Raw genomic sequence first — 15,238 nt, 5'->3', positions numbered from 1 at the left:
GCAGAGAATTCCAGAAAGAAAGTTACTTGTGTTTTCTTGACGATGCAACCGCATTTGGCTGTCAAGCACACCACACTGGAGAACAGTGAGAAGAATGGGATTTCTAGAACACTTCCTCGTGCTCCTGTGAAACCTGTACATGGGTCCAGAGGCAGTTGTTGGAGCAGAACAGGCACTCACTGCCATTAAGTCGAGGCTGTCTCCTGGTGACCCAACAGGGCAGGAGTGAGGTAGAGGTAGAGCCTTGCAGCACTGGTGCTCAGAGCGCACTGGCAACCACAGGAGCCAATTGAAGGATGCGAGCGTTTAGCAGTTGCCAGGAGCCCTGGTGGCTCAGTGGGTTATGCATTGGGACTGTCAACTGCAAGGTCAGCACTTGGAAACCACCAGCTGCTCCACCCGAGAAAAGAGTCAGTCTCAGAAACACACTGGGGCAGGTCTGTCCTGCCACAGAGTTGGAATCAGTTCAGTGGGTAGTGAGTTGGGTTGTGTTTCTGCTAACAGGCCCCAGCTAATTCCTTTCTGTAGGTTGGTATCTGAATGCCCAGGTATAGATTTGAAAGGAAGTTCAGTCATATCATTGAAAGGATGTAACCTCAAAAAAAAATTGCTTTGTAGGTTATTACTTTATTAGTGCTGCTGTCTTATTTGTAGTGGCTTGGATGAAAGTTTACAAAGAGCCAAGTTGTTTCTCTATCATGTGTGCACCTTTTGTTTCATGAGGATGGTGACTATCTCCTTGGGTGTTATTGTTACGGGCCTGTCGCGTGTTCAGATGGCTGTGATCTCTGGGGCTAGGTAGGCAGTTCCAGATTTGTAAGGGGCACTGTCTTGGGATGCCTATCTGTCTCAAACCAGGAAGTCTGGTCACAAGCATCTATCTATCTTTGCATTGGAAAATAAATCTCCTTCCCAGTTCAGTTATCTTCCCCCCTCCTCCCCTCTTACTAGACTATTTTCAGCTGTGATTTACGTACAGCAAGATGCTCCCTGCTTGCAGTTTGCAAAAAGCAAAGTTTACCAAGTTGTGGCAAGTGTATACTTGCTTTGAACACTGCCCCCCCCCACCTCCCAGTGTGCACGTGCTCGCTCTATCTCTCTCAGGCGTGCGTGCATGTGTGTGTGTACACACACACACAACTTCTCAGCCTTCCCAGCTCTCTCACCCCTGGCCACAGGAAGGTGATTTTCTCTCTGTCCCGGCAGATTACTTTTGCTCTTTCTAGCCTGCGCCAACACTGGAATCATTCCATATACCTTCTGCTTTGTCTCTGGCTCCCTGGGCTCAGCAGGGCTGTGGGGACTAGCCTTGTTCTTGGGTATATCTTTTCTGAGCTCTGTTTTACTGTAGCCGTGAGGCAGGACCCCCGGACGGCAGCGAGGTGAGATTGATGGAGGAGCGTTCGTTCCATTGTGCGGATGTCCCCTCGTGCGAGCGTGGCATTATCACCCCATGACATGTGCAGGCCCTTGCTGCTGGCATATGTTTTCAAGTCTCGCCTAAAGAGCCAGAATTGCTGGGCCAGATTGTAATTTGTGAGAAGCTGCCAGAACACATCCAGACCTTTTTAGGAACTTGGAATTTTTATTTGGGGGGGGGGGGCGGTGAAGCTGGTCTTTTGCCCCAGGAGTGCCCTCACCCCTGTTTCCCCACTGGGTTTGTACACTAGGTGGTGCGGACGGTCCAAGAACAGTGACTGTTTGGACTAAAAATCCTGTTCTGGGGGAGCTTGTACTGGGTAACAAGTCTAGGCTTTCCCTGTCCTGCAGAGACCAAGCAGGCCAGGCTGCAGGGTTTAAACAAATAGTGTGTGTGCTCTTTGGAAGAGAGTGCTTCTAGGCGCTGTGGGAAAGGTGTTAGGCACATCAGAAGTGGAATCTGCTAATCTCTGATGGATATGAGGTCTTTACAGGGAAAACCTGTTCCCCGAGGGGCTGGTGGATGCTTCTAAGCTGGCTCTTTCCTTAACTTCCCAGGCCTCTCAGTCTTGGAACTATTGAGAGTGCGCACAGAGTGGACATAGGAGCCTCGGTATGGGGTCACTTCATCCTCCAACAGAGCGAATGGAAATGAGAGACCAAGCCTCTCCCACAAGATTGAAATACGTAAGAAAGTTGCGTTAAAATGCAAATAACAGCTACATATAGCTGCTATTCGCCTACATGCTAAAGAACAGCCAATACAAGTGACTATTCTGTTGCTACCTTTAAATTTTTTTTCTAATTTTTAAAATAAGTATACTTGTGGTAGGAATCAAATTTCTGTTCACAATTTTACAGTGGCTAATTCAGCCAAATGCAGGCATGTACCTGGTGGTAGGTATCCTGTGTCGATGGTGATTCCTGTTTCATAGTAAGCTTGGGAATGCCGGTTGACGCTGTCTAGAGGCTGGCTGCTCTGGGTGTGGCTCACCCTGCGGGTTCTAATGCAGTTGTTTCATCCGTCAAATGTTTCATTAACCAAACCTTGTCGGCAGGTGCATGAGTTATCTGTTGCTGCGTGACAAAACACCACACACGTAGCAGCTTAGAACCACACACATTCATTGTCTCACCATATCTGCCTGTGGTTTAAGAGTCCTGGGTTCAAGGCTGCGGTCAGTGTGTCCATCGGGGATGGGGGTCTCATCCGAAGGCTGGGCTGGGGAAGAATCCACCCCTGGGATTGTTGCAGAATATGGTTCCTTAAGAGTGGTTCTTTGTGGTTCCTTTAGGGGCCCTCCGTCCCTAGCTGGCTGTTTGGCTGGAGGCCACCCTCAGTGTCTTGCCCCATGGGCCCCTCCAGCATAGCAGATGGTTTCATCAAAGCAGGCAAGCCCAGCAGCCTATGAAGCGTCTATGAGCAAAATCGAATCACCATCTTGAGTAACCAACTCACAGAATGGACAGCCTTTGCTGTACCATACTGGGTAGAAGCCAGCCACTGGTCCTACCTACGCTGAAGGGGGGGGAATGTCTCAAGGGTGTGAATCCTGGGTGGGGTCACTAGGCCATCTCAGAGTCTTGTTTCCCTGTGAAATCGGATGTGCTGCGAAGAGTTAACTAGAGACTCTAGTCCTGGCGGAACTGCCCAACCTCAGCAGTCAGAATTAGCAGGTCGTCTGGCACAGATGATCAGGGACGAGTCTCTGGCCCTTCTAGATGTTATCAGACTTTTCTTGAAAGTGTGTGGGTAGCAAATGGTTGCGTGCTGGACACCCAGCCCAGACCCGGATCCAAAGGAAACCCTGCAAAGAAGCTGTTGGCATGGTTAGATGTTGCTTCAAAATGTACCTCAATTCAATCCGTTCTTTCCCTCTCAGAAAAAGTACAGAAAATACTCTCTAATACCTTTCTTCCTGAAGTTAAGTGCACAATCAGATTTTGCCTATAGACAAATAATTTCAAAACAATCAGCATTGACGTTCTTGTAACAAAAAAGACAAAAGGAAAATAATTTATCATAAAATAATGTACTGGACTCTAGTAGTCTAGTGGCTACTCAGTGGGCTGCTAACCACAAGGTCAGCAGTTCGAAACCACCAGCCCCTCTGGGAGAAAGACGAGGGGCCTGCCTCCTGTAGAGTTATAGTCTCAGAAACCCACAGCGGCAGTTCCATCCTGTCCGAATCAACTCGATGGCGTTGAGTTTGGTTTGGTATGTGAATGCTCTAAACCAGTAGAACGTTCTAAAACAGGATGCTTGCTTCTGAATTTGGAATCACATTGATGGGATAAGGAGCCTCCGTGGCATAGTGACAGGTTGGGCTGCTAACTACAAAGTCAGCAGTTCAAGTCCACTAGCCTGCTCTGCAGGAGAAAGATGAGGCAGTTCTACTCTCCCTATAGCAGAATCGACTTGACAGCCAGGGGCTTGGTTCCTGAGTCTACTGGTGACAGGGCTATAAATGGAGGCTGGCACACGATACTAGTGCATGGAATTAAGGACTCAGATCCAACAATTGCCACTGGTGGTATGATTTCCAGAAAGATGAACTTTTAGAAATATTCTGAACAAAATCATAAATAATCCTCCCATGATTTACATGGTGGTTGCACTCCTGGTAAATTCAGTGTCTGTTCAGACTGTGACACCACTCCCACCTCACCCCCCACACACACATGCCTGCCGTGTCTCCCTGCCACACCCCACACCCCCAGCCCCCCAAAAATCACTTTGCTCTAAAGTTAGTCTAGGCTTCGGTTTTCATCTACACCATATTCATCCACACAGGCCTTGAGACAATGGATTGTTCAGGACTTGGCCTCACATCGGAGGATGAAGGCTGGCCCCTGGCCTTTCCTTCCCTACCCCCTCCCCACCCACTCCCTCCAATCCCAGAAATGCCTCCCAGCTGTAGTGGGCAGTGCCCCTGACCACTGCAGGAGCCCTTCCAAACAAAAACCCAGCTCACTGCCATCAATGCCCTTCTGACTCCGAGCCACCCCATAGGACGAGGTAGATCGCTCCCTGCGTGTTTCCCAGACTGTGAACTCTTTACAGGAGTAGAAAGCCTTGTCTTTCTCCCAGGAGTCACTGAGGGTTCGAACTGCTGACGTTAGCTCCTCGGTCAGGGGTAAGTTAAATGGTGCCATGACTCTGGTTCCGTTGGACCCAGACTGAACATCCAGGAGGGCCATGGGGGAGAGGAGGGGAGAACTGGTGCCCTCAGCGTTTCTCATGGCCCAGCAGCCAAGGCCCTGGGTGTGATAGAGAGAGACCAAGTCAGGCCACTCAGAATCTGCATCAGAAAGTGGATACTTGGAATGTTACATTTTCAGAATACTAACAGTAGGATCTCTTTTCCAACAGAAACCTGTTTCCTTCGAATCTAGTGGTGGCCGCTTTCCAAACGGTACGGTTCCTATGCTTGGCTGCAAGGTGAAAGCTGGGGTGCGGGGTGTTACAGAGACTGCTGTGGGGTGGGGTGGGGGCAACACTGTAACAAAACTTGGTAACACTGGCCCTCAGTGTGTAAGAAACAGCAAAACATAGCAGACAACAGAACCTCTAAAAGCTCATCACTCTTCCAGCACCTTTTCACATCATCGCAGGAATCCCCTCAAGTCATATTGTGGGTAGCTCCTAAATATTTCAGAGTTTAAAAACTACACTTTAATCTTTTATTTTTTTTCTTCCCACCCTGGCTATAAAAGTAGCATGTGAAGTAGCATGGGTGCTCATTACAAAATACAAAATAAGAAATACCCCAAAAGTGGAAGAAAATAAAAATCATCCGTTACTCCGAACCAAAAGGCTGGGCATTCAAAACCGCACAGAGACTCTCGGAAGACAGGCTTGGCATTCTGCTTCTGAAAGGCCTCTGCCATGAAGACCCCAGGGCAGCCCCCTCCTACTCACCGGGAGTTCAAATCAACACCACCCTCACTGCTGACTCAAAGCAGCCCTTTCAGACAGAGTAGAACTGCCCCTGTGGGTTTCTGAGACTGTAACTCTTAACAGGAGTAGAGAGCCCTGTCTTTCGCCCTCGGGGTTGCTGGTGGTTTCTGAACTGCTGCCCTTAAGGTTAGTAGCCCACCGCATGACCACTACGCCACCAGGATACCTACAGCAGCTAGTAACCATCACTCCCTCGAGCGGTTCATTGTCCGCACCGTAGCATAGGCGATTCTATGCATGTACACATGCGTGTTTTACAAACAGAATGCGCTCACTCCCCACAACGCCCTTTCACAAGGCAGGCATTCGGGAACCGTGGTCTCATGTCACTCGTGCCTTCTGCACGGTGGCTGGTGGCTGTAGGGAGTTCTGAGAACGGCCCAGCGCTGTCCTCTCTCAGTGGATGGCTTATTCATGCTGCTTCTCGTCCCTCCCTGCTTTCAGCGATGCTGCAAGTAATGTCCCCGGAGCCACAGGAAAACAATAGAAATGTCTAGATGAGGTTGTCTGCACTGTTGGCCGTTTTTCAGCAAAACTTTACTGTTTCTGTTTAAAGCTTCTCCTTTGGGTTTTGTTTTCTTTTTTTCATATGAATAGAAGCACAAGTGTGCCTTTTTTTATATACATGCAAGTATCTGTGTGTGTGTGTGTGTGTGTACGTACACTATGAGGGAGGAGATGGTAGTGTGAGTTTTGCTTCTCCTACAACCTCCATCTGTGGATGGCAGGCTTGGAGCTGCAGCTCTTAACAGACTCCAGCACAGACAGTTCAGGAACCGGCGCCTCCACAAGGGATTGGGGGTGGGGGGCGGCGTGTCATAACCGGTTCCACTGGGTGCCTGCCGTCCAGGGAGCCCCGGTGCCCTGGGCAGGAGGGAGCGAAGTCGGGAGACGTGAGTCAGTCTCCCCGGCCTCCCATGCCTTCCTTCCCTCCGAGAGTGGCTGCCCCGGCCAGATTAGAAACAGATGCTGGAAGGCATGCCACTCCAGTCAGTTCTGGAACAAAGGGGACATTACAAAGGGAACTTTTGCATCTGGGAGCCCGGGGTAGGCTCTTTAAATAAGAAAAACTGGCAGCTGCTTGCGGCCTGAAAGTACACACTCCCTCGCCACTGCCCGGGGGCGTTCAGAGAGCCGCCCTGCTTCTCTGGGTCTTTAACATCACCGGAGGCTACTTGGTCTTCATGTAACTTTGTGACAGTTAGCAGGCAGCAGGTGAGGGCTGCTCAGGACAGGGATGTGATGCTGCAGGGAACCAGAGGCCCCACAGCCCCTGTGAACTGACAACAGGTGTTTTTCTCTTTCTCGCTCACAGTACGCAACCGATTACAAAATGGTGAAGTACAACACCAGCTTGGGCAATGTCACCATTGAAAAGGTAAAGATCACTTCCGAAAAGCATTGATAAAGCAAATCGGGTTCTTCACGGCAGGAGCCTGTGTGATGCTGCTGCTCCTTCTACCTCAGCAGGGTTTCGAACGTTGGGCTTGACCAGGCTGCCTGAAACACAACCTGGGCCTGCTAGGCGGGCCGCTTGTCCACACCAGTGCACGCAGCTTCCATCGCCCTCGGATCCAAAGTGGAGCACTCACATCCAATTGGAGCGAACATGCCTTTCTGTCCCACACATTCCCTAGCACCCCTTCAGTGACTCTGACAACGGACCCAACCTCACCGGCTCATGGCAGCCCTGTAGGAGGGAGGAGAACTGTCCCTGTGGGTTTCTGAGACTGTCACTCTTGACGGGAATAGAAAGCCTCATATTTATCCCTCAGAGCAGCTGGTAGGTTCAAACTGCCGACCTTCCGGTTAGCAGCCCAACGCATAACCACTATGCCATCCTGTGATTCACTAATAGGTGAGTTCACCGATACTCATTTTTCTTTAGGACAACATAATGGGGAAATAAGAGTCTTAGGAAACAATTTGTATTTTGCTATGTAAAAGCACAGCTATGTCAAGAAGTATAACAAAGTTTTCAGCTGTTTGTTACCATGAATAACTTGGGGTTAAACGCAGTAAGAGAATGTTAAGGGCTCTGGTAGTGCAGTGGTTAAGTGGTTGGCTGTTAACCAAAAGGTCAGCAATTTGAGCCCACCAGCTGCTCTCTAGGGGAATGAGGAAGCCGTCTGGTCTGTCCATGCAGATGACAGACAGCCTTGGAGACCTGCGGGGCAGTCCTACGCTGTCCCTCTAGCGTCCCCATGAGTCAGAATCAACTTGACAGCTTTGAGTCAACAGAGAGAATTCAGTTGAACTTTGTTGGTACTTTTTTAGGGGAGCATTTTGAAATAAGGGACAAATACCGTATATGTACGTAACCATATAGGTATATTACTGAACTCACTGCTGAGTCTTAGTGACCCGCTAGGGCAGACTTGATCTGTCCTGTGGGTTTCTGAGACTTAAGTCCTGATGGGAGTAAAAAGCCTCATCTTTCTCCCATGGAGCGGCGGGTGTGTTGAACTGCTGACCTTGCGGTTAGGAGCCCAATTCATAATGACTCTGCTATGAGGACTCCTATGGACATATTGACATATGTATGCATGGCCACTCTGAATGCAGTGGCTACAGGTGGATAGACATAAGTGGTACCGATGACTTGGATATTATTGGCACTAAAGGACAGACGGTACTTCGTAAAGTTCAGACCAAAATATAGTACAGTCCGTTCAGGTTACATCGACGTAGCCTTCCCTGAAAAAAATCTATTGTGGATGAAAACAATGCACATAAGAAGCTGTGTTTATGCATGCAGTGGAGTTCACACTCAGCTCAGGTGACAGGTATCACAGGTGTCAGCTGTGTGACAGCTGCCGGAGCTGGGGGGGGGGGTTGGGGGGCTGCTGGGCATTGCAGGTCACTCAGTGGCCTGGCACCCTGCCCCCTCCGTTTCCCAGTAAGACCCCGCAAGCATTATGACAACCAAAAATACCACTGCACATTCCAGCACTCCCGAGGGGATGCTAAGTTGGCCTTGATTGAACAGGAGAGCTGTTCTCCACCCTCTGGCTCTTAGAGAAGGTTGTAGGGCAAACACAGCAGTTACTCGCTACCCTGGCCCCCCACCCCCCCAATGGAAATGCAGGTGACCCAGGAGCTCCATCTCCCGAGGGCGTGTGCTTGCCTCCACTGTGGGTGTCAGCCAGCAGCACACAGGACCTGTGGGAAAGAGTGATGCTGTCCCCTCCCTCATTCCCGGGGCTCCAAGACTGTCAAGACAGACCATCCTCTGAGCATGGCTTGTGAGTGACACAGTGAAAAGTTGGAGACGCAATGGCCCAAGAACATCTTCCAGGTCCCCTTTGATCCCCTGCGGTACCTTGCTGTGGGCGCCTACCTCGTAGGCTTTGAGTCCTTCACTCATTAAACAGATTCCGTGCCCTCAGACAAAGCCCTGCTCTGTACAGGGAAATGTGAAAATATCAAAATATATATACAATTCCCCAGCTCTTGAAACTATAGCTTCAATTAGTCAAGAGAGAGCAGTGACAGTCAGGCGTCTTATTGTCTATGATGTTAACGTGAAATTGTAAGAACAACACTGCCGGAAGCAGGAGGCTAGACTGCCCTCCCACAAAAGACCCCCTGGAATCATCACAAGAGTGCCTTTCGTGTGGATCATACCGGTCACCTAGTTCTGTCCGGCTAACTCCAAAATCAGAAACGACTTTGGAAGCCTATCTGGTCATTTCATTGGGCAAACATGCTTCTGGGCACTTCTAGCAAAGGCGACAACGTGGAACCCTGACTCCTGTTTGGTGGAGAGTCCCCTTGTGACCGCTGCCATTCACTGTCACCCATTGTCATCTGCTACTTGCCAGCACTGGACGAGTCTCAGTCTCTGTGGCACTTGTGGCCAGGACGTAGACTCTGTTAGAGCCAGGAGAGGCGCGGCCCCTCAAGGATGATTCCAGACTGCCCCACAGAGTTGTTGGGGGGAGGACGAGGTCCGTCCAGCCACCCGACACCTCTTGTCTCTCAGGGATAGAAGGCCTTTCTTTCTCTGACGGAAGAGTTCTACTTCCCAAAATGTAAACATCGAAAGCTACTAGTTCAACTCGGTTTGCTTCGTCCTGCAGACTGAGAACACAAAGCTCGAGAAGTTAGTTGCTGTCAGAGGCTGGACTAAGCTGGGGTCCAGGGTGAGAACATCCTCCCTGTTTTCACCAGGCCAACAACATACGTTTCCATCCAGAAAGCCGTAGCTGCGTGGGTACAGTGGGGTGAGAAGTTTGTCCAATGCGTACTGTGAGACAGCTAGTACCGCTGGTGGAAAAAAATTCAGACTGGATTATGTCTGTCCGTTTCTAAATCAGGGATTTCCAGAAGTGCGCTGAGAAAGCGCGTCTGATCCTGAACCTCTGTGGTGAAACGAGACAGCTCAGCATCTACAGGAAGGGCCTGGCGACAGAAACGTGTGTTGGCCTTTAGGAAGCAAAGCTACAGCCCTGACTGAGGATTTAGTCATTCTCTTAGAAGGAACCACCTGAGGTCCCCACCGCCTTTTACTGTGTCCCCCAACAGGAGGCTCCCGGTTCTGTGCCTCTGCCGTCTTTGAACAGCTGGTGTAGCATGCACTAGATGAGGTTTTCATCTGTCGACTTTGTGTGCCATTTTCCAGTGGATTCCCTCACCTACTCTGTCGGTTAAAGAGAGCACGAGCCGTTGTCCCATGCTGGGCGCTGGGTTTCAGGCTAGTAGAAACACGCCAGTTTCCCTCCTCGGGTCTCACTCCTCTGTGGTGTTCTCTCCCCTCTGGTCGTGTAGATCCCCATTGCCACCGAGATCAAAGGGATGAACATTTTGGGATTGGTCCTTTTTGCCCTGATGTTAGGAGTGGCCCTGAAGAAACTGGGCTCCGAAGGAGAAGAGCTCATCCGTTTCTTCAATGCCTTCAACGAGGCCACCATGGTGCTGGTCTCCTGGATCATGTGGTGAGTGCTGCACCGCCTCGTCCCCTCCTCTCTTTTCTCCACCAGACGCCACCTGCCAGTGTGGTTCTCCCGGCCCGCCCGGCCCAGGGCTCTGTATTGGTTGATGCACTGAGAGCTGGTCTTGACCTTACAAAGGATTTCCAACGCTATCAAATCTTTTTTTGATTGGGGGCTCTTACAGCTATTATCACTATCCATCCATCCATCCATCCATCCATCCATCCATCAAGCACATTTGTACATATATTGCCATCATCCTTTTCAAAACATTTTCTTTCTACTTGAGCCCTTGGTATCAGCTCATTTCCCCCCCTCCCCCACACTCCTTCCCTCATGAACCCTTGGTAATTTATAATTTACTATTTTTTTCATGTCTTACACCAACCGCTGTCTCCCTTCACCCACTTTTCTGTTGTCTGTCTCTCTGGGAGGGGGTTATATGTCGATCATTGTGATCGGTTCCCCTCTTCTCCCCCCACCTTTCCCTTATCCTCCTAGTATCATTAACTCATTATTGTTCCTGAGGGGGTTATCTGTCCTGGATTCCCTGTGTTGTGACCTCTTATCTGTACCAGTGTACATGCTCTGGTCTAGCTGGATTTGTAAGGTAGAATTGGGGTCATGATAGTGGGAGGGGGGTTGCGAGGAAGCATAAAAGAACTAGAGGAAAGTTGTATGTTTCGTTGGTGCTATACTGCACCCTGAATGCTGTCAATCTTTATGGGAACAGACAGCCTCATCTTTCCTCCAAGGAGTGGATGGTGGATTTGAACTCCAGACCTTGCAGGTAGCAGTGTAATGGTTCTCCGAGACAGCATCACGGGGTTCCTCGTGGACTGTTAACTACCCATCTCATTGAAATGTACACCTGAGTAAAGCCAAGAGCTATCAAACCCTTGCTCAGTTTGTTTTAGATCCCAAGCGTCTGTTCTTTGTAGTTCCTGTAAGTAAGAGTTCTCCCTGCCTTCCTCCCTCCAGTCCTGCCATTTAAAAAATCCTCGCAATCTTAAAGGGTCCCCGGCCTGTCATTGTTCATGGCTTTTCCCCACAGATTCCTATGTTCCAAACCACAAAGGCCTTAAAACTCCTTCACAAAAGCCCCTGCTGCGGCTCACTTTTGTCCCACGGGGATTTGGTGGAGTAGGTGTTGGTCTTTGGTGTTTCCAAGTCGCAGGACAGGCAAGAGCAAAGCTGAGTGTCAGGCCCACAGTGCCTGGAGCCTTTGATCTTGAGCTTCCTGCCTTTCCACCTGGGAGTCAGTCCCCACTGCTGAGAGCATCCATCTGCTGAGAAAGGGGGGAAAAGGCTGAGTTCTGGCCCTAACTCCATCCCCATCAAAACACACTCAGTGAGACTGGACAGCTGCCCCTAGGGGCTCCCAAGATCATCAGTCTCCACTGGTGACTGGGGGTTTTGAACTGCTGGCCTTTTGGTTAGCAACCCAATGTCTAACCCCTGACATCACCAGGGCTGCTTTCCAGTGCCCTGGGTGAGGGAGCATCTTCATTGAACTCAGTTTCACGGCCTGTCAAATGGGCTGGTGTGCTCTTTCCTTCCTGTTCCTCAGGGTTTCCCAAGGGAGCGATGGGAGCCATTGGGAGGCCCTGTGTTCTGTCTCAGGAGAGTCTGAGTGTCCTAGGCTCCCTGTCCCCGTGCCCACTGACAAGTCCCTGTGCTTCTGTCCTAGGTACGTGCCCGTGGGCATCATGTTCCTGGTTGGGAGCAAGATTGTGGAAATGAAAGACATCATTGTGCTGGTGACCAGCCTGGGCAAATACATCTTTGCGTCGATCCTGGGCCATTTCATCCACGGCGGGATCGTCCTGCCCCTTATTTACTTCCTGTTTACCCGAAAAAACCCCTTCCGGTTCCTGCTAGGCCTCCTCACGCCGTTTGCCACAGCCTTTGCTACCTGTTCCAGGTGAGTGGGTTTGGGGTGTCCCCCTGCCACGATAAAAAATAAAGGAAGAAAGAAAATGTTCTAAAGTTGATTAGGGTAATGATTATACAGTTCTTCTTGATATGATTGAACTATTGAATTGTATGATATGTGGATTATGTGCCAATAAAACTGTAAAAAGAAAATTAGGGAGCCATGTTTTATCCACCCTAGACAGAACCAGCCCTGGTTCTCAGGGGCACAGCCAGCTTGGGCAGGATTTGCAGAACCAGTTGGAGAGAGGAGAGCCTGTTCTTAACTGGACAGTTCATGCCTCCCTACTTACCTGTCACTCTCTGCCAATTCTGAGAGCCTTTTCTGCTGGTTGGCCTCCGAGGGGAGAAGTGGAGGGGTGGGGTGGGGCGGGGCGGGAGTCCTAGTTTGCACGTTCCTTTTCGGGGAAGCAACATTCCAGAGAGGAAGTAAGCCAGACGCAGAGATAGAAGGCACGGTTCTCGGTCGTCTGGAGAACACTTGGCAGGAGGGCGCGCTGTGGGGCTCTTGAGAATCTCCCACTACAGGTGAGCGCAAGTAAATAACAGAACAGGGGAACCCAGCGGGTCCTAATTGGAACACTTTGGGAGTTCACAAACCTGCCCGTTTTGGGACAGAAAACTTTGAAACACGTGGGCCCTTTCTCTTTCCCGAGGGAAGTCTACCCCAAACTGGGATGGTGCCAAGGCTTCCTCATCGAGCCTTATAGATGAGAGAGATGTGCGAGCCCACCTGGAAGGGACTGCCCTGTGCCTTCTGGTTGGTTTTCCAACTTTCCGTCTCCCATTTCTAGCTCGGCTACCCTCCCCTCCATGATGAAGTGCATCGAAGAAAACAACGGTGTCGACAAGCGGATCAGCAGGTTCATCCTTCCCATCGGGGCCACCGTGAACATGGACGGCGCCGCCATCTTCCAGTGCGTGGCCACGGTGTTCATCGCCCAACTGAACAACGTGCAGCTGAACGCCGGACAGATCTTCACCATCCTGTGAGTGCCTCCTGCCCCTCTCCCTTCGGCGTGGGGCAAAACCTGCGGCCTTCCCGTGATGTCCTCTCAGCCACCTCATGAAAACCATCCTCGGGGTCACCGTGCGGGAACTGGGGACAGTGCGAGCTCCCTGCCAGCCAGGTGGGCTGTGTCTGAGGGGCCCAGCTGACAGGATGTCTGACTGAGGGGGTGTCCAAGCCCTGGCTGGCGTGCTTGCCGTTTCTCCCGGGCACTGCACTAATGGCCCTGCTTTGCCATCCCACAGAGTGACCGCCACTGCGTCCAGTGTTGGGGCAGCAGGTGTGCCCGCTGGAGGGGTCCTCACCATCGCCATTATCCTGGAGGCCATCGGGCTGCCCACGCAGGACCTCTCTCTGATCCTGGCTGTGGACTGGATTGTGTGAGTATCCCGTCCCAAGGGGGCCTGTGCTTGGGAGAGCAGATCTCCCCTACGTGAGCCTGGCGCCCTGCTAGGCCTGAGGGCCAGGCCAGCAAACCAAACTGACTGCTCCTGAGCCCTTTCCGACTCACAGCAAGCCTACAGGACAGAGCAGAACTGCCCCCAGGGGCTTCCGCCGCCGTCCATCTTTACGGGAGCTGAAAGCCTCGTCTTTCTCCCATGGAGCAGCTGGTGACTTCGCACGGCTGGCCTGCGGATAGCAGCCCAACACATAACCCCTATACGGCACCAGGTCTCCTTTGGGGTCACACAGAGAAACTTAAAATAGAGTCCTTGTTTCATGCAGGAGTGTCCTGTTGAATCAAATCCCCATGAAATATCACCAGAGCCAGGCTGGGGCTCTCGGGGTAGGTAGGCCCAGGGACTGGAAGGGCCACCGTCTCCTGGGCCTCTTTAAAAGTTCAGACCTGTGTGTGTGTGTGTGTGTCGGTGCCCTGAGCTCGCGATAGCCTAGAGCAGTATTGTAGGAAGGTTGGCCGAGACACTGACCGCAGCGCTCGGTGAGCGTAGCGCTGAACACGGAGCCCTGCCGTCCAAAGGCCTGGGTTCAAGTTCTGGTATCACTCTGGAGTCCCCAGGCGAGGTTAACTGTTCTGTGCTTCAAGTTTCTCATTGATACAATGGGAACAATGTGAGGACGCTTCCAAAAGTTTGTAGGAAAACTCCTTTCTCCTGTATTTCCAGTTTTGAGGCCCCACTGTGGGGGCATCTCCACCAGGTTGTGCTGGCGATAGTAGGAGGCAGTGCATGCCCTGTGCACAAAACCGGAGAACGGGACACATGGTAGCTAGCGGTCACGGCCAAGCCAGTGGGAGCTAGGAATGAGGTAGCCGAGAGCCAAGCCCCTGCGCTGAGCTGGAGCTCTGCCCATGGGGGCTGGGGTGGTCCTTTCCAGCTTCCTTTTTCATCTTTTTCTTCCGTGAACCCTGGAGTCTTGACGTAACCTCACAGAGCCCTTAGGGCCCCTCAGTGCGATGAAGGGGATTTGTGCAGCAGAGAGCCCCTCGGTCCAGACAGCTCCTCAGAGGGCACATGGTCCCTCCACTCAGAAGTTGGGCAGGACCAGAGCAGGTGGTCCACAGCCAGCCGCCTCTTCCTCAGCCAGCCGCCTCTTCTGCACGGGGAAATGGGCACAGCCAGACCCGCCTGCCCCAGCCACGGCGAAGGGCCTCTGATTCATTCCCAGCCTCCTCCGCACCCTGGGGCGAGTTCACAGTTTCCCCCTCTTCAGAGGGGGCACAGCACGGCCTGTGGCTGCCGGGGACTGGAGGGTGGCCACTGGGCTCATCTCTGGACAGAGGAGGAACCCTCTGGCTGTGAGGCAGGGAGGCCGTGTGGGCAAGCAGCTGTGGAATGCATGTGAGATGAGACAGTGACAAGCGACGCTGGGGAGGGGAAGGGAGGACTTCCCACTGTATCATGAGTGGGGCGCAAAACAAACAAACAACCAGACACAAAGCAGCGTGTGCCCTCCTCTCAGTTAGACGTAATGTCTACACAGAGGCATTGCACATAAAAAAAAAAACAAAAAAAAAAACCC

The 15,238-nt window shown here is 51.5% G+C and overlaps 1 protein-coding gene across 3 annotated transcripts in view; it reads left to right on the top strand.

Annotated features, from left to right (window-relative positions):
* Window positions 1-15,238, top strand: part of SLC1A4 (solute carrier family 1 member 4) — an 85,660-nt gene that overhangs the window by 68,089 nt on the left and 2,333 nt on the right. For 2 of the 3 annotated variants that reach the window (XM_045294144.1, XM_004710176.2), the window contains exons 2-7: window positions 4,793-4,835; window positions 6,696-6,758; window positions 10,151-10,317; window positions 12,005-12,238; window positions 13,044-13,238; window positions 13,504-13,638. In XM_045294144.1, the coding sequence (XP_045150079.1) occupies window positions 6,714-6,758; window positions 10,151-10,317; window positions 12,005-12,238; window positions 13,044-13,238; window positions 13,504-13,638 (776 nt within the window). In that variant the 5' untranslated portion in view covers window positions 4,793-4,835; window positions 6,696-6,713. Of the gene's footprint in view, window positions 1-1,982; window positions 2,107-4,792; window positions 4,836-6,695; window positions 6,759-10,150; window positions 10,318-12,004; window positions 12,239-13,043; window positions 13,239-13,503; window positions 13,639-15,238 lie in introns of those variants that run through there. The other variant, XM_045294145.1, reaches the window with a different exon arrangement.

Source organism: Echinops telfairi, unplaced genomic scaffold (genome assembly GCF_000313985.2).
Source record: "Echinops telfairi isolate 266 unplaced genomic scaffold, ASM31398v2 ScPeMD7_2573;HRSCAF=3158, whole genome shotgun sequence".
Taxonomy (NCBI): domain Eukaryota; kingdom Metazoa; phylum Chordata; class Mammalia; order Afrosoricida; family Tenrecidae; genus Echinops; species Echinops telfairi.
Note: the sequence above shows the minus strand (reverse complement) of the source record. Positions and strands in the feature narration are given on the sequence as shown.